Raw genomic sequence first — 20330 nt, forward strand, 5'->3', positions numbered from 1 at the left:
AAATGATTATAGGAGGACTGGGGCAATGGAGGGAATGGTTAGGCAGACCAGGGAAAGGGAGCTCTGCAAAACCGAGGGGGATTCTGGTCGCGCTGATGTGAGTCTTGCAAAGCCCCTAGGCCCGAAGGAGCAACTCTGGTCAGGGGTGTGGAGAGATACCCTATAGGCACCGGACCATTTTGTTGCTTCTAAGGCTTACAGGCTTCAGTGACCCGCAAACCTAGGGTCCTGAGTCAGAACTTCTTGGCTCCACCAGATGGGTCCTCAATGTTCAGCCTCACTTTCCCCGGGGCCCTTCTGCCTGACTGTCCTCAGCCCTTACAGGCCGGCACTGGTCCTGCAGACCACCCAGCCAACCTCGGGACTCAGGAGAAGTCAATGTGGCTGGTCAGGTGCCCCAGCCTGTTCAGAAACTATCAATGAGTTCCTTTGAAATATTGAGAAATTTAGCATCAGTGTCCAGGAAGGTCGCCTCTGGGACCCAGATAAGTCCCACTCCCCCGCCTCCGTGTCTCCAAAACAGTGAGGAAAATCCTCTCTAGCCCAACCCTCTCCTTCTCAGTCCCCTTGCGCTGACAACCCTGGCTGTTTAATTATCCTACTCCCAGGTTCCATTTGCGAGACAGGCCCCTTCAGTCTCTAGGTGACCTTAGCCTTTCTGCTGGCTCCAACAATGGTGCAGCATAACGCAGACTGAGGGTCCTCCGGCCCGGGGACCTCAGAGTCTCCGCGAGCACGTGGATGATTCGGCTTTGGGGGTGCCCATTCCCGTGACCTAGGAAAGTGGATATGCCACTACGCATTCCCCACTCCATGCGCGCCCAGTCTGCTGCGTCTGCACGTCTTGCTCTGGGGGACTGTGAGACCGCGGCTCTGAAGCGAGCCCCCGCTGCACCTGCACCAAGGCCACGGGGCGCATGCGCGGACCGCGGAAGGCGGGGGCCGAGCCGGGAGGGGTTCTGCAATCCCGCAGGTCCGCCGCCGGGAACGGTCGGGTGTCAGATTGGAGTGGGGTGGGGTTCGGCTGTCAGGCAGCGAGTGCATCAAACCCCATTTCAGCCGCGTCCTCACTCTCTCAGTCCGTTCGGCCCCGGCCGCAGGCTCGGAGGGCGCCTGCCAAGGGAACACGGGGCCCCTAACGAGGACTTCGGCCGGGCGCCGCGTACAGACAAAGGGGTGGGAGATGGAGACACTTCCGTGATTACTGCCAGCGGCCGCGGAAGAAGAGGACGCTTTGCTGCAGGAACGCAAGTCCGAGCGCAGCGACAGCTTTGCGGGAGCTCAGGGGCGGGGTAGGAGGCGTCCATCACTCGCCGTCCTCCTGGCGAGCCTCAAGCCCCCTACGCAGCGCCTCTCTGAGCACCCTGTCCCTGCTGCCGTTCACTGAGGACCACTTCCTCGCACGCTCTCCGCTCGGCCCCTCTGTGCTCCCGCGGTCTGCCAGCCACGCAGCCCAAGTGTGCCATCGGGCGGGCGCAGAGGCGGTGTCTGCTCCCACCCCCGAGATCACATGGTGACCCTCGGCAGCCAATGCAGTGGACGCTAGGACCCTGCGGGACCCCGGGCGCCGCGACTGCACCGGCGCCGCTGCATTATAAATACTTCTCCAAAATGCGGCGCAGCTCCCTGCGCGCGCCCGGGCCGCCCGCCGCCTCCGCCCTGCGCCCCTGAGCCGCTGCCGCCGCTGCCGCCGCCGCGGGTCCGAGGGCGCCGCGCCCTTGCCCTGGGCTCGGGCTCTGCCCGCTGCCGCCGGCTCGCGTCCTCGCGCTGCGACGCCCGGCCGGGTGCATGCATTGTGGGCCTCCCGACATGGTCTGCGAGACGAAGATCGTGGCTACGGAGGACCATGAGGCACTGCCGGGGGCCAAGAAGGACGCGCTGCTCGCCGCCGCCGGAGCCATGTGGCCCCCGCTGCCCGCCGCGCCGGGGCCGGCCGCCGCACCCCCACCCGCGGCAGGTCCTCAGCCCCACGGAGGCACCGGGGGCGCGGGGCCGCCGGAGGGGCGCGGCGTGTGCATCCGCGAGTTCCGCGCAGCTGAGCAGGAGGCGGCGCGCCGCATCTTCTACGACGGCATCTTGGAGCGCATCCCCAATACGGCTTTCCGCGGCCTGCGGCAGCACCCGCGCACCCAGCTGCTCTACGCCCTGCTGGCCGGTCAGTGCGCCGCGGGGGGCGGGGGGCCGGCGGGGCTGCGGCAGTCCGGCTCCGGCCCGGCTCCAGCGGGTCCAGCGGACCCCTCCGGGGACCGTCGCGCTTGACTCTTTTTGCCTTCCTTCTGGGTTCCCATCTCTGAGCCCCGGTGCCGCGTCGGTACGCTGGACCGGTTGGGAGGAGACCCGCTTGCACCAGCGGCGCAGCGCTCCGGGCTTTCGGCCAAGGCTCCTGGGCCGGGCGTGGGAACCAGCGCGGGCTGAGTGCAGGGCGCTGCGGACTGGGAAGCACTGGGTTGGCAACTCAGTCCGCGGCGCCCGTTCTCTCCGTCGCGGGGCATCCCGGGTGGGGGCGGCGTGACAGGGCAGGTAGCGCTGCAGCTGCGGCCCGGCGCGACAACTATATATATAATCTTTGGGCGGGGGAGGCCGCCTGAGGCTCAAGTGCTAATTTATGACGGGAAGACAGCCAGCTCCGCGGGGAGCCAGGGAGACTGTTCGCCAGAGCCAGGGATACAGGGAGGATACCCTCTGCTGTCTCGAAGCACACCCCCTCCCATTCCATGCCATCCCATTCTGCAGATGAGTATCTTGAGGCGACTCACCCAAGGTCATTCAGAGGAGGCAACTTTTGCTCTTGTGCGTTTTTTCCTCCTCCGCAACACAAATGAAGTTGGAAACGGTGTGGTGCTTGTCGCCCAACTCTGACAGCCTAGTGGGCTCTGAAGCTGCCCAGGGAGGGCTCTAGTTGGGTGCCTTCTCAGCCCGGCGCGGGATGACCTGCTTGCATAGGCAGTGTCCTGGTGTCTCTGTCCAGCTCTTTGACTTAGCACCAGGCTAGGTGGAGTAGGCAAGAGACCCTTTGGAAACTGGGGGAACCCAGGGCTGACCAGCACTGGTCTGGCCTAGGCTGTATTGTGGACCTTTGTTTCAGGTTGTGAAGGTAGCAGGTGTTTACGCCAGAGAGCTTGGAAATGAGGAAGCGTAGAGAGGGACTGCGGCCATGACTCCTACACAGAGAAACAGTCCCTGGTGGGGAGCATCCCTAAGCACTGATTTACCAAGGTGGTTTGGACTCCGGGTGCCGTGGGACCTACCCATGTCCAGCCTGGCCGCGTGCCCCTCTGCACCTGCCACCTCACCTGTGCTCCCTTGCCTGCAGCCCTCTGTTTTGCTGTGACCCGCTCACTGCTGCTGACATGCCTGGTGCCAGCCGGGCTCCTGGCCCTGCGCTACTACTACAGTCGCAAGGTGATTCTGGCCTACCTGGAGTGTGCGCTGCACACGGACATGGCTGACATTGAGCAGTACTACATGAAGCCACCTGGTGAGTTCTGGAATTCTCCAACTCTGCCTACTCCCTCCCTCTTCCCCTTCAGGCACAAGAGGGCCTAAACTGTGGGATCCTGATGTTCTGAGTCTTCTGAATGACCGAGGCCTCTAGCTAAGGGTAGCGTGTCAGCAGGGGAGAGCCAGAAAGAAGTCCTTCCCTTGGTGGCCTGGCTCCACTGTGTCCTCTGTTGGACACCTTTTCCTGCTACCTGCCATTTGTTTGTCTGTTATGGGGTGAAGTCCTGGCTGGATCTTGAGCCAGCCGAGAGTGCTCAGGGTGGAGGAATCCTGGGTGACACAGGAGATGTCCCAGGGAGCAGAAGATTGAGTAGGGGCCCAGGCTTTACCCAGCCTCCTGACTAGAGTAGTGAACCACAAGGTATTATCCCAGACCCCAAGGTTTTCTGTAGAACGAGGGTCTGGGACTCTGGTCTACAGGAGCTGGAGACTGGTTGGTCTCTCTCTGCGGCAGACCATGAAGCAGGCTGGGTTGTGGGAGCCAGAGGAGAGACATTTTAAGGTGTAAGGGGATGATGACACAGGGGGCTGGCCAGAAGGAACCAGGTCTATTTCAAGGAAAGGCAGCCTTCTTGGCCTTGCCAGCTATAGTTTTCTGCCAGCTTCTCCCCATCCATCCTATCTTGTACCCCAATGTCCTGTTTAGCTGGCCTTGGTGCCTGTTTTCCTTGGCCCTTACCCACATTCAAATACAGCTTCCTGTCCTCTGCAAGGTCCTCGACCTACCTGCCTCTGTTTGGGAAGAGAAGGTGGAAATGGCTGAAGCAGGTTTCGGGTTTCCGTAGATAGCTTGAGTAGATAGATGGGTGTGGTCAGAAGTTATTGTCATGTGCCCTCAGGGGTTAGAGTGTGGCAGCTCTTGCTAATCCTTGGACATCTTCTGGGTTTATAGGGTTAACCCAGCCTCTACTGGACAATGAGCCTGACACCAGGCTAGCCAGCCCCTTCAAGAAGGGAGAGGGCGAGAACAAGGAGTTTGGATGGGAGGAATGCTGCCAGGCACAGGTCACAGGGAATCTAGTCACCTTCATGAACTAAAAGAGCCAGAGCTGGACATCAGCCAACTGGGCTGTGTAGATTTATGGGAGTTCTTATGCAAGTGGGAAACAAGACCTGGGAAGAGTGACAACTGGGTGCTAAAGGCTGTCCTGACCTCTGGTCTGGTTGTGTGGCAGCTGGTCAGAGAGCATATGGGCATATGGAGTTGGAGAAGTCCTAGAGGCTCTGGGACCAGGGCCCTCCATGAGTTGGCAACTTTCTCTGCTATGCTTGTGAAGGGTGGGCAGGCAGCACCCTCAGCTGTAGAGCAGAGTCTGCCCTGAAGGCACCAGCTTCCCCAGAGGTGAGAAGTGTAGGGAGGAGTGCTTTCTCCTGCTGGGTTAGGGCAGATGCAGGTGCAGAGCCTTTGGCAGAAGCCTTTGGCTTATGGAGTGTCTTGCTGCTCAGGGGGTCTAGAGGAGGCAGGTTATCCTAAATCGTGGCCTCCCGTGGTGTCCAAAAGAGCTGAAAGGTGGGTCAGGGCACTGGAGGATTGAGCATCATTGTGATACCCTGACTTGGCACTCAGCTGGAATGGGCAGCTCTAAAGTCTCTTCAGTCTTCCATGCAGAATATCCCTGATTGTCATGTCTTTCCTAGGTTCCTGTTTCTGGGTGGCTGTGCTGGATGGCAACGTTGTGGGCATCGTGGCCGCACGGGCCCATGAGGAGGACAACACAGTGGAGCTGCTCCGCATGTCCGTGGACTCGCGTTTCCGCGGCAAAGGCATCGCCAAGGCTCTGGGCAGGAGGGTGTTGGAGTTTGCCATGCTGCACAACTACTCTGCAGTGGTACTGGGCACCACAGCCGTCAAGGTGGCCGCCCACAAGCTCTATGAGTCACTGGGCTTCAGACACATGGGCGCGAGTGATCACTACGTGCTGCCTGGCATGACCCTCTCGCTGGCCGAGCGCCTCTTCTTCCAGGTCCGCTACCACCGCTACCGCCTGCAGCTGCGCGAGGAGTGACCACCACCACCTGCCCACCACCCTGTCTGCCCCCGTCCACCTCTGCCCTCCTGCTCGCTGCCTAGTGCGGCCCTGCTTTCCAATGCTCACCTTGGCATTTATTTGGGTTTTCCTTTTTCAGCATCATGCTGGTTCATCACCTGGCTGGTTCTGGGGCCACAGGGTCCCAGGCCAGAGTGCTCATCTGCAACACTCTGGTGGGGTGGATTGTCTGCAGCCATGGCCCTTGCCTCCCCAGCCCATCAGAGTGGCTCATCATGCCTTGAAGAGCAGCATTGTGGACCATCTGAACTATCCACAAAGCTGCCCAGCCTGCCTCCATCAGGGAAGGACTAGCCTTGCCCATCAAGCACAGAACCTCTACAACAACCCCACCCCCCCAAGGAGCAGAACCCTGGCCCCCAGCCAGGCTAAGGCTCAACTATTGGCCTCTGGAAGAGTGGTCTGCTGGGCTGGCCAGCCACTGCCCCATGGGAGGCTGAGCTGGTCCCAGGCCCTGCTTTGCCCTGTGCATGCTAAGGACATGGCCTGGCTGCAGCATGCCGCATGCCACAGCCCCCTGCCCCACTATCCTGCCCAGCCTGGACCTCAGGCCTGAGCTAGTGAGCTCCCTTGTCCTGTCCTGAGCTGGCCTCTGGAGGGCCTACCTGCCTGACCCTGTCTACTCTCTGGTGAGGCCTGGCCTGGCCTTGCCTAACCTGGCTCTATCCACTCCTGCTTTGCTTCGAAATCATCTTACCTCTTTCCCTTTTTGGCCCCCGTGCCTCCTTGCTCTGGCTGACTTGGCTGGTCACCCGGGTTTGGTTCCTGTAGCAATCCACTGCACAGCATGGTGGGGAGGGATTTCATGGGGGTGGGGGGGCACCTCCCCCAACACCTGTTAGATCAGGTGGCCACCTCCCAGCTGCCTGAGGTCCTGTGGCCTCATGCTGTTTGTGGGGTCTGCCCTGTGAATGTAACTAGCCCAGGCTGTTGTTGGCAATGCCTGCCACAGCTTCTCCCAGCCTGAAACCACCCATTCTCTAATAAGTTACGTAGACAGAATAGCACTCTGCATGACTTTAATTACTGGGACAAAATGGTAGTTTGAGCCTCCAGACACACATCTGTGTGGTGCTAGCATACGCATGGTCTCTGGCCCCATTTGATGGGGGTGGGTGGCCGGGTAGGTGGAAGATTTCAGTTTGAAGTATGGAAGGAGACTCTAATTTAGTGTAAACACCCCTAAAGTGCCCTCACAACACAGTCTGTGAGGCTCAGGTTGCCCCTTGATTCCTTGTATGCAGGATTGAGGGGACTGGAGGGTCCTAAAGCCTCATAGGAAGGGCTGGGCACTGCCTTGGGGGTAGAAGCTGGTGGTTGGGGTGGGTCCAGGTATCCCACTACAGACTACTCTGCTAGGTCTGGCCTCTCTTTTTTGAGGTTACACTTAGGATCCAGCTTAGATGGGGGTGGGTATGGCCTAGGACAGAGAAAGTCAGTAGCTGGCAGTGGTCATGAGGCCAGTTGAAACTTGGACTTAGCTTTAGTGCAGGGGGTGCATAAAGGCCCGTCCACATTCCTCTGTGTGGGGCTTGGGGTGAGGAGTGGCAGGCTAGGTAGACCATAGAGCTGGGCCCCTGGCACCGAGGCTACATTATTAGAAAGGCTCTTTAGAGTTAATGAGTTGGTGGAACAAGCCCAGCTTCCTGAGGGGCCTTTTGTCCTGTTAGCAATTGAGGCATTTGCAGAACACTGTACAGACCCCGCTCTCCCCTGTACATTCCTCCCTGGTGGTGCCCGGTCCCCGCTTGGGGATGGGAGTTTTGTAGACTGTACAGAAATTGGCACCCTATTTTCTTGCAGCTCTCAGATTTTGTTAATCTGGATTATACAGACAGATGTAAAGTGTTTTAGCAAAATGGAAAACAAACAGTTGTGCCTTTTTTCTCTTTTCTGTTTGGATTGGTCTCGGCTCGGGGCTAGTCTTAGTTGTTGTGGGGGTATAGGGACTGCTGGTGTCTGAGGCCTGTGGGGTCAGAGGCTGCTGGCGGGTCTGAGGCGCCTGGGTAGACCTAAGTGGGAGCCAGCTCTACTGGACACCACCAGCTGCCAAGGCTTCTCTGATCCTGTGCCTTTGGGGCCTGCAGTCTGGGGTTGGAAGGTGTGGCAGGGCACTGGGATCACTTGGGCCAGGGCTGAGCTTGAGGATCCTGTAGCCACCCATGTCTCCTTGATCCTGACCTGGGATGAGCTCATAGTAGATTCCTCCAGCCTAGGAGCCTGGGAGAAGCCGTGGCCCTTCCAGCCTCTTGGCACCTGTCCAAGGGGATCTCCCCCTGCTGAACAACCCATGGATAAAGGGAAGTTTGCTGGGCTCTCGAGTATTCGTTGCCTTCTGTTGCTGCCAAGACTTGGTAGAGATTCCAGGAATGGATGGTGGGGTAGGCTCCAGCTGCATCAGGATGGAGCCTCACCAGGCAGTATGTAGCTTGGCAGGGCCTGAGGCCCTGGAGACATACCTGTCTCCCTGGGCTGGAGGAAGCTGAGTGTGCTGATGACTGCGCCTGACTGTGTCCACTCCATCATCCCAGCCAGAGCTCTGAGTGCTCTGCACATGTGCACTGATGTGAATTTTCTGTTTGTTGAGATTCTGATGTTTCTTCTACCTCTGTGGAGGCCCTCCTCCCTGCTCCACTTGGTGGCCATGTGCTTGGTGCCCCTCCTCTGAGTTGGCTAGTCATCTCCCCTTCCCTTGAGCCTCCAAGCACCTGAGGTGGCCAGCAGCTGTACTCTGGGCCTGGGAAGGCCCAGGGAAGGCCAACCTGGGGTCTGACTCTGTGCTCAGGATCTGTGGCTTCCAGGAGTCCTATCGTTTGCTTGGAAGCTTTAGAGTAGGGAGGGAGAAAGAGATGATGGAATGTCCCAGAATGTCAGTGTTGGATGACCCTACAGCTTGACTGTCCCCAGGCAGCTCCCACTGCCCAGGCATGTGTCTCTGCAGATGCCTAGTCTCTGCTGTATGGCCAAGAGGCTGGCCTGCATGTTCTAAGATCTGGCCCCTGAGTGTAGCGAGGCCATGCCCTGGTGGCCACGATTGCCTCTTCCATGTTCTGATCTCACCCCTATGCTTATCCTTCACCCTAGCACTGCCCTGGGGCTGGGCAACAGCTAAGGCATGTGCTAACCTGACTGAGGTGGTAGATGGCTGGCTTTGGCTGGGAGGCCCTGTGGTTAACAACTTAGTCTCAGGGGCTTGGACAGTTCCCATCTTGCACAGGTACCCTTCCTGAGATAAGGGGATAGGGCAGAGGACAGAGTCAGGGACACATCTAAAGTGAGCTTGGGCTTTGGCCTGGTGCCTGGGACTCGCTAGACCATAGGATCATTGCTTGTTGCTGGAAAACATGCTGCCCATTCCTACTTGCCTTTGCCAACCCCAGGTAGCCCCATGGTCACAGCTTCCTGGAGCTGGCTTCCAGGGCTGTGCCTGTGGCTAGAGGCCTAGGGACAAAACTTTTTGGGTTTTGCTGGTGTCCCAGGTTTCTTGGGGACTAGATGTGACCTCCTAGCTGCGTAGGAACTGTGCAGCACCCATGAAGCCATCTTCTTGTCAGACCCAAGGGGCAGCCTGAGAGAGCTGACCTGAGGTGGCTGTGTCCCTGGCCATGGTAGCAATGCTGCTGGCGCCTGTTGTCCTTGGCTTTTGGCCACCCTCTGCTGGGTGTGGGGCAGACCCTGGGCTGGGCTGCTCTTTGGTGCTACTGTCACCGTGCTTCCAGCAAGGGAGGGGTCCATGACGGTGGGTGGGACTTGCCTGGAGCTGGGTGGAAGATGAGCCTTGACTTACCACTGTTGGATGTATTTTTTTTTTTAAACAGCAATAATTAGCCATTTTAAAGAAGGGGTTTACCTACATAAATGTGCATGCCCATTGGTGTATGTGCATCTGTGCACATGTATGTGCATCTGAGAGTATGTGTTTGCATGTGAGAGCATCTGTGTGTGTAGGAACTGTGCAGCACCCACAGGGCCATCTTCTTGTCAGGCCCAAGGGGCAGCCTGAGAGAGTTGACCACGCGCATGCGCGTGGGGACACACACACACACACACACACATGCCATTTGTGATCATGTGCTCATATGACTATATGTGCCCAAGAAATCACATTCATGTGTTGCATGTGTGTGAGCACATTTGAGTATGTGTGGGCATCTCCATGTGTATGAATGTGTGCATGTGTATGCTTGTACGTGCACATGTATAGCAGTGGGAGGGAATCTATGGGGACAGTCTCTGATCTGGGAGGCACTTTGTGGTAAGAAGGGTCTTGTGGTTGTCTTTCACTATGTCCATTCCCTGCCCTGCCCTGCCCTGCCCAGCTCCACGTGAATGTAGCACAACCCCACCAGGCCAGCTGAGCCTCTCTGGCCCTCACCTCTGTCCATGTCCCCCTCAGCTGAGGGTAGGGTAGAGGAGCTGGAGTTCCTTTGGACAGGACACGGACTGGGTTTGGCCAGGGTGCAGAGGGTATGACACAGTGGTAGGTCTCACTGTTGTGGTTTGTTCCTGAATTTGTACTGTGAGCCCATGATGGGGGTGAGGGTGTCCTGAGACCCCAGGATGTGCCAAAATAGCCCCTAGGGCCAGATGACGAGCCGAGTTCCCAAGAAGACAGGCTGGGGGCCCAAGTGGGTATGTACCCCTGCCTGCATGGCCCCCAATGCTGCTGTTTTTCAATAAAACCAGAATTGAAGGAACCAGGCTCTGTGATTTTTTTGAGGCACCTCCTGGGGTGGATATTCTGGCTTTCCCACTCTCTGGGCCTTTTCTGCCTGTGTTTGGCTGAGCTGGACACTGGAGCAGGAGTGGGATCACTGAGGTAGAGTTAGGGCCTTGGCGTTCCTGTGGAGTTGAGGCTCCTTCCCAAAACTATTACCAAGCTCAAACACCCATGATGCTCTCTCCCACTAGGGAAGAGGGGCTTGGACTTCTCTCTGGCCAAGGATGGTTAGGGGCTGTAGCCCTTCACATTTCCTAAGCATGGTAGATATAGAGGCAGCAGCCAGACTATAGGACAACTTGGCTGTAGGGTGGAGAGGTAGTGGGGATGTAGTGGTGGTGAGGGTGGAGGGGTGGGATTGCCTCAGGCCCAGCAGCAACCAGAAGGTTTTACTCTACCTCTATGCTATAGTTCTTGGGCAATTAAAACTTCAGGCACAGCTGAGACAACTTTGGTGCAGTCTCCAGGCTACCAAACCCCACTCTTCTGGCATGGTTCTGGTAGATATTTACAAGGTCAACGCCCGTGGGTTTATGGGGGTTGGATTCATGAAGAGCTTCATTCTTCTCCTGAGGGCTCTTTTGGACCCTGATGTTGCTAGCAGCCTCCTGCTGGGTGGTGCCACCACAGGCTGTGTTCCCTGCTGCTTGTCTACCAACATGCACATAGGAATAGTATGAGATTTGGATCTTCACAGGTATCGGTGTTAGCCAGGTTGAGGGGTAGACATCTCAGTGAATGAAGACATATATCCTCTCAGACCCCTGTGCAGTAACCAGCCAGCCTTGTCAGTAGGGAGACCCTTGGAGGCTGAGGGAGGGTTTCAAAAACTCAGACACTCACCTTAGTCCCTGGATAGCTTTCTGGGAGATTCCTTTGGGGGAGTGTAACCATGGCATGGTCAGGGGCTGCCCTTCCCAGAGACAGAGGGACTTGGTGATCTTTGCCTGGGCTTGGGTGACATAACAGAGCCCATCTTTGAAACATAACCAGAAGGTCACCTACCATGGAGCTGGCCTTTTATCTTAAACCTTGTGGTGCTCTCCACAGTGCCAGATGTCAGCTTCTTTACTGGACACGGTTCATACTGGATTATATTTGGCACAGAGAATGGCCTGGGTAGACACTCATCAAGGGCCAAACTGCCTTGAGTTAGTTCCCAGTCCAGCCTCTTGCTGAGAAGACTGTACGTTGTATACATGTGTTTGTACCCATAGGAAGAGCCCTCTCACACAAGGATGAAGACAGCTTCTCATTAGGCTTTTACTTCAGGTGCCCCAGTTGTCCCACAAAGGGTTAGTGTGGCCTGTATCAGTTTAGCCCTCACAGAGTACAAGTCTGTAACACAGGGAAAGGCTGTAGGATGGATTGGTGAAAACAAACTCTCTCATTCTACTGTTGCACAGGGATACAGACAAACATAGGATGAAAAAAAAAATGTCCTTCATGTGAGTAGGGAACAGGGACCTCACTGGGGCTGGATTGTGGCTGAGGTCAGGCTGGGCCCAGGGTCTCCTGCAGTGGGGCCAGGTGTCCCCATGAGCGGCCAACACTCAAGTTCACTTTTAGGGGCACCTGTGGGGTGACAACCAGAAATGAGCTCCAAGGAGAAACCCAGCCACCTCCCAGGTCCCATGCAGGTTGATGAGGAAGCAGTACTCATGGACAAACACTTCCACAGAGAGAGCAGCCACACATTCCAGCACACATATGGACACACACATGTAAGCTCCCATTTTCCCTGTTGTAAGCTCATATCCCTTGCATGTACCATGGTGGACCTCCCTGTCTACCAGGCCTCAGCCAGTGTAGGTCTACAGGGCTCCCAGGCATGGTGCCTTAGGGTAGGACTGTCTCAGTGTAACATGTGCTCACGCTGTCAGGGTTGTTGTGCTAGGGGGCAGAAGACCCCTACCAGAGGTGAGCCTTTTCCCAAGGCACTAGACAAAGCCACCTTGTCAGAAGAAAGGGACTGGCCCTCACTATTTCCCACAGTCATCCGCCTCACGAGGGCCCCCTGATGGCAGCTAAATTTAGTTTCCTTGGCTTCAAGCTCCTGGTGCACAAGACTGGAATTTGCCTTCTTCCTTGCCCTCCTGGCCTCTGGGGAGTGGGGCCCTCCTGTCCACCCTGAGTTGACTCAAGGTGTAAGGGATATAGCAGTGATGCTGGGCAGATATGCCCCCTTACCTGCAGCTGCAGTTCCAGGGTCTGTACCTGTTGCAAGGACTCCATGATCCTTCTGACAAGAGCTAGAACAGGAAAACAGCTGCTTACAGGCTGTGTGGGTCAAGGTCTGGCCAGCCTCTGGCTTCTAGGACCCCAGAGTTGAGGATTGAGGAACCTTCAGGCTCAGTGCTGCTTGCTACAAGTTACCTGGTTGTTTCTTGGGTCTACAAGTCCCTTAAACCCTTGGTCCTCTCATCTAACCTCAAACTTTGTTCAACTCCCAGTAGCTCAGAATGTAGCTTAAAGGACCCTCAGCCCATTCTTCTGGTCATGGTACTGAGTGAGCTGGCCCCACCCTTCCACTCCAGCTCTTCACAGCAGTGGCAGGCCAACTGAGGTGGGTAGGTGCTGTGACTACACCAGCGGTTCTGGCTGGGACAGTAGATCTAGGAGAAGGCACCAGGTCATTCTTCCTAGTCAAGACAGTCTGGGCATGGAAGGGCATTATCTTGGATGCTTCTGGTGCAGGTCTAATGTACTCGTCCTGCCTCTGGAGGCAGCTCCGTGGCCCTGACAGTACTATCTATCTTGGGAGTTTGTGCCATACATGCCTGTGCACAGGAACTTCATGGCTGTTCTGGAGCACTCGACATGTCTTCTCTAACATCTGGGAGAAGCCTTGAGATATATCGAGGAGAAGCTTCAAGGAGATAGCACATTTCCTAACTGTTGGACACCACCACCCACTATGCTCCCCTGGACGTACCTGCAAACTCAGGGACCTGAGTGTCTTCTACTTCAAACAGCAGCTCATCATGAATTTGGGCAACTAACCTGTAAGGAAGGAAGTCACTTGGGAGTGTGGATACCACCACATGGGACCTAAAGTTATCCTTCAAAGTTCCTTATTGGTTGTTTGGCATTTGGTTTATGAAAGTGTGTGGCTCTGTGTGGGATAGGTATAGCCATCCTGGCACTATGGTTTGGGTTGTTTACCATCAGACAGCTCCAGGATGTGGGCAGCAGGGGCCAGGAGAGAGGGAGACATGATTTCTGGAGAGTTCCTGACCAGGCTGAGCATTTTATGCTCATGGAAGACTGGCAGATCAGAGAAAGAACTCCCTGGGAAAGCAAAAACACATGGGACCCCTTCATGTCCCCTAGTTCCCTACTCTGCATACCCGTGACTGTCCTGGAACTCACTCTGCAGACCATACTGGCCTTGAACTGTCATCCGTCTCTGCCTCCCAAGGACTGGGATTAAAGGCATGTGTTACGACTGCCTGCCACGCTCCCCACTTTCCACTGACTGGGGTATGATGATGCGCACAATTGGGGTAGCAGTGCTAAGGTGGGTTAGGAGAGTCACTCAGGCTGGGAGGAGAGAATCTAAATCTAGAATGTAGTGGGAATGCACCCCTCAGCTTAGAGGAAGTGATGGGGCAATATTTTTTTTTTTATTTTCTTTTAAAGTCATAAAATATTCAACAGAACTTGAAAATTTTTAAAAATTTAAGGTACAAAACCACATTGGATATGGGGTATTTTGATGGCCCATACAGTATTGAACATGTACTCTGGAGCACCAAACCACAGCTCTCCTTGAACTTGGCTTTGTGGGCTGCTCAGATTCCACTTTCTGCACAGTACTGTATGGCTTCTTTAGTCCCTTCTGGCATCAGTAGGAATCTAGGAAGCAGTGCTTTGTTGAGTAAGCATGTTGGAGGAACAGGTACAGATTTGCACAGGACGAGAAATGAAATGCTGGGGATATCTGAGCACTCAGCCCACAGACCCATGTCAGCACATGTACTAGCTTGCTCAAACCTGCAGGCTCCCAGGAGGGTGGGATCCTAGTGTCCTAGTCTCCCAGGGAGATGACACTTCAGAATCCTGTAGCTGTGTGCTCCCCAGACCTGGTGCTAGCAGCACCTTTGTGGGTACATAGGGGTATATGGTGCATCTCTGGCTCTGCACACTCAGGGCTGGGGTGTGCAGTACATGTGGTAGGGATGGTCACCAGGACCTATAGCCCCCAAGGAAAGGCCGAGGGCATAGAAGGATCGCATATGCTCTGTGGTCCTTGCTCTGTCTCCTGGATGGGACTCTGAAGGCAACAGTCAAATGCCATATGTCCCCACTGCTGTTTGCCCTGGGCTTCCCTGTGGCAGCTAGAAGCTGAGGCTTCACAGGGAAGTGTGGCAATCCCCTGTGGCAGCAGTGATATTGGGATCTGATGGTGAACCCTGGCTGGAAGGAAGAAGCAGCCTTTACATGTCTGAGTAGAGTAGCTGTGATGGTGCTTGACAGCAGAGTTCTATGCTGAACTGTCCATCTGTCTTCTCTGTCACCCTTTTGCTGTTGAATGGGAAAGAGAAGGGTCTATGTTCCCAGCATACATAGCACCTCCTTTATGACGGGGTGACCCAGAAGTCATCTGTTTTCTGACTCCCAGGAAGACGTGTAAAAGGTTGCTTTTACCATCACCACCCATCTCTTGCCTGGAAGGTACTGTGATCGTCAGCACAGCTATGTCTATCATGACACTGAGGGGAAAGGGTCCGAGCTTTTAAAATAGTCAGCAACTTCTGTGCCTTGGACTTCTCAGGCAGGACAATGGTATACCTTTTAATCCCAGGCTACTAGTTACTAGAGACCAACAAAAGCACATCCTAAAGATTATGCAGGCAAGGGACATATCATGCTTGGGGCCAGACTATGGAATAGTGAAGTATACATTCACTATTCATCAGAGACATTCACAAAGAGGTGTCTTTGTGTCTCATGTGCTTTTTCTGGCTAAGGCACCAACACTGCACTTCCAGAAGTCGGACTGTGGCAGGACACGACAGGGACTAAGCTGTAGCACTGATGTGTTTCCTTAAACTCACATCAAGGTGTCTGGCAGGCCTTGGCTCCCAAGAGGCTTACTTTTCATGGGCAGAAACTTCAGAAGAGGCACTTGCAACTCTTTCCAGATTTAGCAGAAGTGCCTTCACACTTCTTGAAATCACACCACACAGTCTGAGCTGCCAGTGTGGCAGGACCTAATAAGTGTGACTGTTAGTCACTCACACATCACCATCACAGACACAGAGACATCACACTTCTCACTGGAAGCTAGGGCACAGGGACAAGCAGGAGAAGCAGAAGAATGCAGGCTTAGACCACCCAGGCTCCCAGAAGGAGGTCATGCCTCCATAGCTTACATCTGCCCTACAGAGGACACAGAGATACGGTATTTGCATCTAGTTGACCTGACACAGGCAGACAGATCCTGGTTCCTTTGAGAGAACTTTCCAGAAGGGCCTAATCTCATCCCTTTGCCAAAAGCCTGCCAGGATGCTCCCTCCTACAGCACACTCTTCCCTGTTGAATTCTTTGTGGTTCCCTAGAAGTGCATTTGTGTGGTGGTAAAAGGTAGGAGACTCTGCAGCCCTGGGAGGACACCAGCCCTGGCTTGGCTCTGCCTGGATTTGAACACGGTTCATGCTGCATATTACCTCATTTCTTCTTCTCTGTAGCCCTGAGTCAGATTCTCTGGGCTTACATTCTGGAAAGACATTGCCCCAAGGAGACCTTAAGCCTTAATATGCCAACACCTTTCAACAGTTCTAAAAAGAGCAACAGAGAGGCAACCTGCTAGCCTTGCATGTGGTAGATGCAGAGTGCTGGGTGCTTTCAGCAGCTGCCAGGATGGGCAGACACAGATTGGTCCTAGGTCCATTCACCTCAGGCGAGAACTGGCAGAAGATGCTTTCTGAATCTAGGAAATCTCAGAATACAACCTGAATAGCCTAAGTGAAGCTAGAGGTTATCTACAGAAGAGTGGGAGAGGCAGATATGCAGACTTCAGAAATCAGGGAATTGGGAGGAAGTCATTGAGACCACAGAAGACAGGGAGGATGACAAGAGAAACCAGGTGGGCTCAAATTTTGCATAGTCTGTTCCTAGTTAACTCTTGGCCATGCCTGGGGCAGGCCTCAGCTGTAGTGTCTGCACCTTCTTCTGAAACTTTCCAGAGGAAGCTTGCAGCTTCCCAACCTATTTCTTTTTAATAAAACGTGCCTGGAACAGGGCTGCAAATGGCAGTGGACAACAGGGCTTGGAGCTGAGCCTCTGGCCTTTGACAATGTATGGCACCAATCCACAGTGCATATTCCTGTGTAGAGGTGTGAACATCACCCAAGAACACCGGTACAAGTCCAAAAAGGACAGGGGAAATGGTTGGAGAAATAAAGTTTCGAACGAAAGATGAGAGACTGCTGATAAGGAAAAATTAATGCCTTGAGTATGAATTATATTTCAGGCCAAGAGAAAACTGTAAGCTTGGTGAGGAATGTCCATAGCAAGTAGGTTCCCATGTCCACAAAGCCCTCTTGGGGCTGCTACACAGGGGCCCATGAGACCCATTTCACATTTTAGGACCTAGGAAAGCTGTCTTCTTCCTACTGGAGCTTTCCTCCCAGGAGCAGAGGTGCTGACCCACTTAGGCAGTGATATGGGTACCCTGGAGTGCAAGGGCCATGGGAGGAGCTCCGGGGCCTTAGGATAAGATGGAGGGTAGGTAGTGGGGTGGGTAGAAGGAGCAATGCCCTTTTGGCACCTGACAAACCTCACTGGCAGGAGTTCAAGGCTGGGCCCAGAAAACATGACTACTTCACTGACCTGGCTGTCAAGGTCGGGGATGTGGCTACTGCAGTAGAGATGCGAATCATGGCTAGCTTACAGAGGTCTGCGGCTGAGCCTGTGGACACAAAGGGTTCTGTTTTAGTGCCTGGGGTATGTGGCACACAGTGTGTGAGCTGTTACAGAGACACTTTTCATGGACACTGCTCACTCCCCTGGCTAACAATGGAGTAGAAGCAAACCATGCCATCTCAGGGCAACAGCTGCTTGCTTCTCAGTGCTGAGGGACACAGTTTGGACGCCTTAACGAGGAAACCTGACCCAGGCAGATTCTCAGGGTACAATAGAGGGGTCCCAACTCATGTCAAGTAACCCATTTCCAGGACTGGGTCTATTGTTGGTGAAACTCCTAAAGACTCCGATTTCTGCTTTTAGAGGGAAACAGAATGGCCTCCATGTGTTGTGGGAGGCCATCTCTATATTTCATTTTTTTCCCATGCAGGTCTAGCTCATGGTGGTTTTAATTTTTTGGCAGTTCTGCTTGGGCTTGTAATCCTAGGGTTAGTGTTACAGGTATGCCTCACTGGATCCTTCCAAAAATGTCTTAAACATAAACATGGCTCTGCTACCCCATCATCAGCTGTGATGACACTTACTGCCAGGCAGGACAGGTGAGGGCTGTGAGGCCCATACAGGACAGTTTTCAGAGCATGACTTCCACACCAAACATCCAAATACCTGAGGAGCAGGGGACATGGACCTGCAGGGAAGGAGCTGCAACAGTGGCAGGATAGGGGCTCTGGTACCTTGTACCACAAAGTTTACTGCCTGTCGCTCTGCTTGTGCCCGAAGCTGCTGGTCCTGTGCACAGATCCTCGGGAGGGGCCTCCTTCTACCCAAGATAGATGTCACATATCCTAGGGCAGAGGAAGGAGAAGATAAGAGACAGGAACAAATGGCATAGCACCAAGAGTACTGTGCCTCCTCATTCTTCTGCCACCACTCACAAGGCTGTCCCAAGTATTCCCAGGGCAGGTGGGGTCTGTGGGAGAGTAAGGACCACAGTGGGTGGCCTCTGTTGGCCAGAAGTCAAGCTTCTACTCTTCTCCTCTGACTTCACTAAAATCTTACACAGAATAAGGAAGGGCAGGGTTTTTTATTCTAAGGCTTGGGCACAGGAGCCATTCAAGAGTGTATGACAGCTGGAATGGAGAGCAAGGAGTGTGAGTGTGTCTTCACAGAAAGGTAGATTGAGGTCTTCTGGGCCCCAAAGCTTACATAGCTTGGGGCTTTTAGGACATGCATAAAGGGTAGGGAAGAGATAGCTTAGTAGTTAAGAGCACTTATTCTTCCAGAGGACGTGGGTTTACTTCCTGGCATCCACATCACAGCTACCATCTGTAACTCTAGTCCCAGGGGATTTGACATCCTCTTCTGGCCTCTGAGGGTACTGCATGCTTGTGGCTCATAGACAAATTTATAAGCAAAAAACTTGTACACACAAAACAAGAATAAATGAATAAATATAAAAGCACATAAAATCCCACTATGTTGGGGTTCTCTAGTGTAACAGAACTTATAGAATGAATCTCTCTTTATATATAGAGGGATTTCCTAGAATGACACATATGCTGCATTCCAGCTAATCCAACAATGGCTGACTATGAACAGAAAGTCCAGGAATCAGTAGTTGTGCACTTCATGAGACGAGATATTTCAGCTGGAATCTCAGTGATGCTGGAACCCAAAGAGGTAGGTTCTAGTGCCAGTAAAGGAAGGGACTTGCCAGCAAGGCCAGAGTAAGCAGGCAAAGTGCAAAACCTTCCTTTTTCATGTTTTTATAGAGGTTTCCAGAGAAGTTTGGCCCAGATGCTCAAATGATCTGAATTAAAGGTGTGTGTCTTCATATTTCAAAGATTTGGATTAAATGTGGATATTACTACTTCAAACTAAGCAAAAAATACCTCATTGGTGTACCCTCCACTTTTGGGTTTTAGTTAATCCCAGATGTAGTCAGATTGGCAACCATGAATAGACATCACAATCTACTCACTGACAACTTACACAAGTCATATCTACTTATATCACGATTACTTCATTTCCAAATGAAAATAATCAGGTCATAATAATGCCTAAACATAGTATAACTATCCAACATACAATTACAAATGCATTCTATATTTAATGGGTCATAATTACACCTAACATGATATAACCATCCCTTGCACAACCATAAATGCAGTCTAAATTTAGAATAGGTGCCAATGTCCCTTGAGGGATATTCTTTTACTGTCTCAAACTTAAATATGACAACCATTGATATTCTCTTGGTGCTACATCATATGAAGAAATTGAGGAAAGGAAACACAAATATCTGTAAAAATGCCTATTTAACAAAATTCAGCAGAAACATGTCAATTATAATCCTCATTTATGTAACCAGTCATGTGAAGTTAGCTGGTCTTTATAACTACTTTCCTCTGTTACCCCACACATTCTGTGTTTCCTCTACCCTTGGGCAAGAAACTCAGCAGGTCTTGGCTCTTGTCTGGAAGGAGTTTCTGGCAAGTGGATTAGGTTATTGTAGTTTCCCACTGACTGTAATCACAGGACCTGGTAATAACAAGAGACACCCTCAAGGATCTTCTGCATTCCAGACATAATCTTTCTTACATCCATTGTGCAGAAGTAATCCAATGTCCTCATGGTAATCTGGATCAACCACCTCTCTTAACACTGTTATTCCTTTCTTAGCTTGTTGGCTTAAGGGCATTAGAGACACAAAGTTGCCAGGGTGAAGTCTGAGCTCCCAGTTCAGTGGAATGTTTCCTGTGTCTCCTGGCAGGAGCACTCCCCACTCTGGAACCATAACTTCTAGGACAACAGAACTTAAGGTTGAGGGAACAAAAAAAGTTTTCCTAGTGGGTCACTCCGGATATAGTGAGTAGAACTACTCCCTTTTCCAATTCTTGATTACTTGACTGAGGATCTAGGCTATGGGAGATGCTGACTCAAAGCATATACTGCCTTCTGAAGAACCCTGTCCAGCCTTCCATGCTGCTGCCACCTAACTGGTGTTGTAACTATCTTCAAAAGGCCATTCCATCTTTCTTTCAGGTCAGCTGCTTCAGGATGGTGGGGAGCATAGTAAGTCTAGTGGATTCCATGATCGTGGGCTCACTCTTGCCCTTCTCTGGCTGTGAAATGAGTTCCTTGGTCAGAAGCAATACTGTGTGTGTGTGTGGAATACCATGATAAGGCCT

General features: G+C 53.3%; 2 protein-coding genes across 2 annotated transcripts in view; one reads left to right on the forward strand and one right to left on the reverse strand.

Moving 5' to 3' along the window:
- Window positions 1–933: 933 nt before the first annotated feature.
- On the forward strand, window positions 934–10237 carry Aspnat (aspartate N-acetyltransferase). Its single transcript, XM_021163626.3, has 3 exons — window positions 934–2155; window positions 3314–3478; window positions 5140–10237. Exons 1-3 carry the CDS (start codon window positions 1789–1791, stop codon window positions 5505–5507), a joined length of 900 nt encoding a protein of 299 aa, XP_021019285.1. The 5' UTR covers window positions 934–1788; the 3' UTR covers window positions 5508–10237.
- Window positions 10238–11682: 1445 nt separating this feature from the next.
- Poln (DNA polymerase nu) overlaps window positions 11683–20330 on the reverse strand; it is a 141797-nt gene continuing 133149 nt past the window's right edge. Inside the window, exons 20-24 of the mRNA XM_085836355.1 lie at window positions 17724–17984; window positions 17107–17185; window positions 13205–13272; window positions 12460–12521; window positions 11683–11844 (exon numbers count right to left, since the gene is read on the reverse strand). Coding sequence (XP_085692481.1) covers window positions 11764–11844; window positions 12460–12521; window positions 13205–13272; window positions 17107–17185; window positions 17724–17984 — 551 coding nt within the window. The 3' untranslated portion in view covers window positions 11683–11763. The remainder of the gene's footprint in view (window positions 11845–12459; window positions 12522–13204; window positions 13273–17106; window positions 17186–17723; window positions 17985–20330) is intronic.

Source organism: Mus caroli, unplaced genomic scaffold (assembly GCF_978045245.1).
Source record: "Mus caroli unplaced genomic scaffold, Mus_caroli_1 scaffold_4, whole genome shotgun sequence".
In the NCBI taxonomy this organism is placed as follows: domain Eukaryota; kingdom Metazoa; phylum Chordata; class Mammalia; order Rodentia; family Muridae; genus Mus; species Mus caroli.

Excerpts from the sequence above, each read along its gene's own strand:
- Aspnat (XM_021163626.3), top strand. The coding sequence starts at position 1,789 with ATGCATTGTGGGCCTCCCGACATGGTCTGCGAGACGAAGATCGTGGCT. Across the intron at positions 2,156-3,313 it reads GCTCTACGCCCTGCTGGCCG|CCCTCTGTTTTGCTGTGACC; the intron begins GTCAGTGCGCCG and ends CCTTGCCTGCAG. Across the intron at positions 3,479-5,139 it reads GTACTACATGAAGCCACCTG|GTTCCTGTTTCTGGGTGGCT; the intron begins GTGAGTTCTGGA and ends TGTCTTTCCTAG.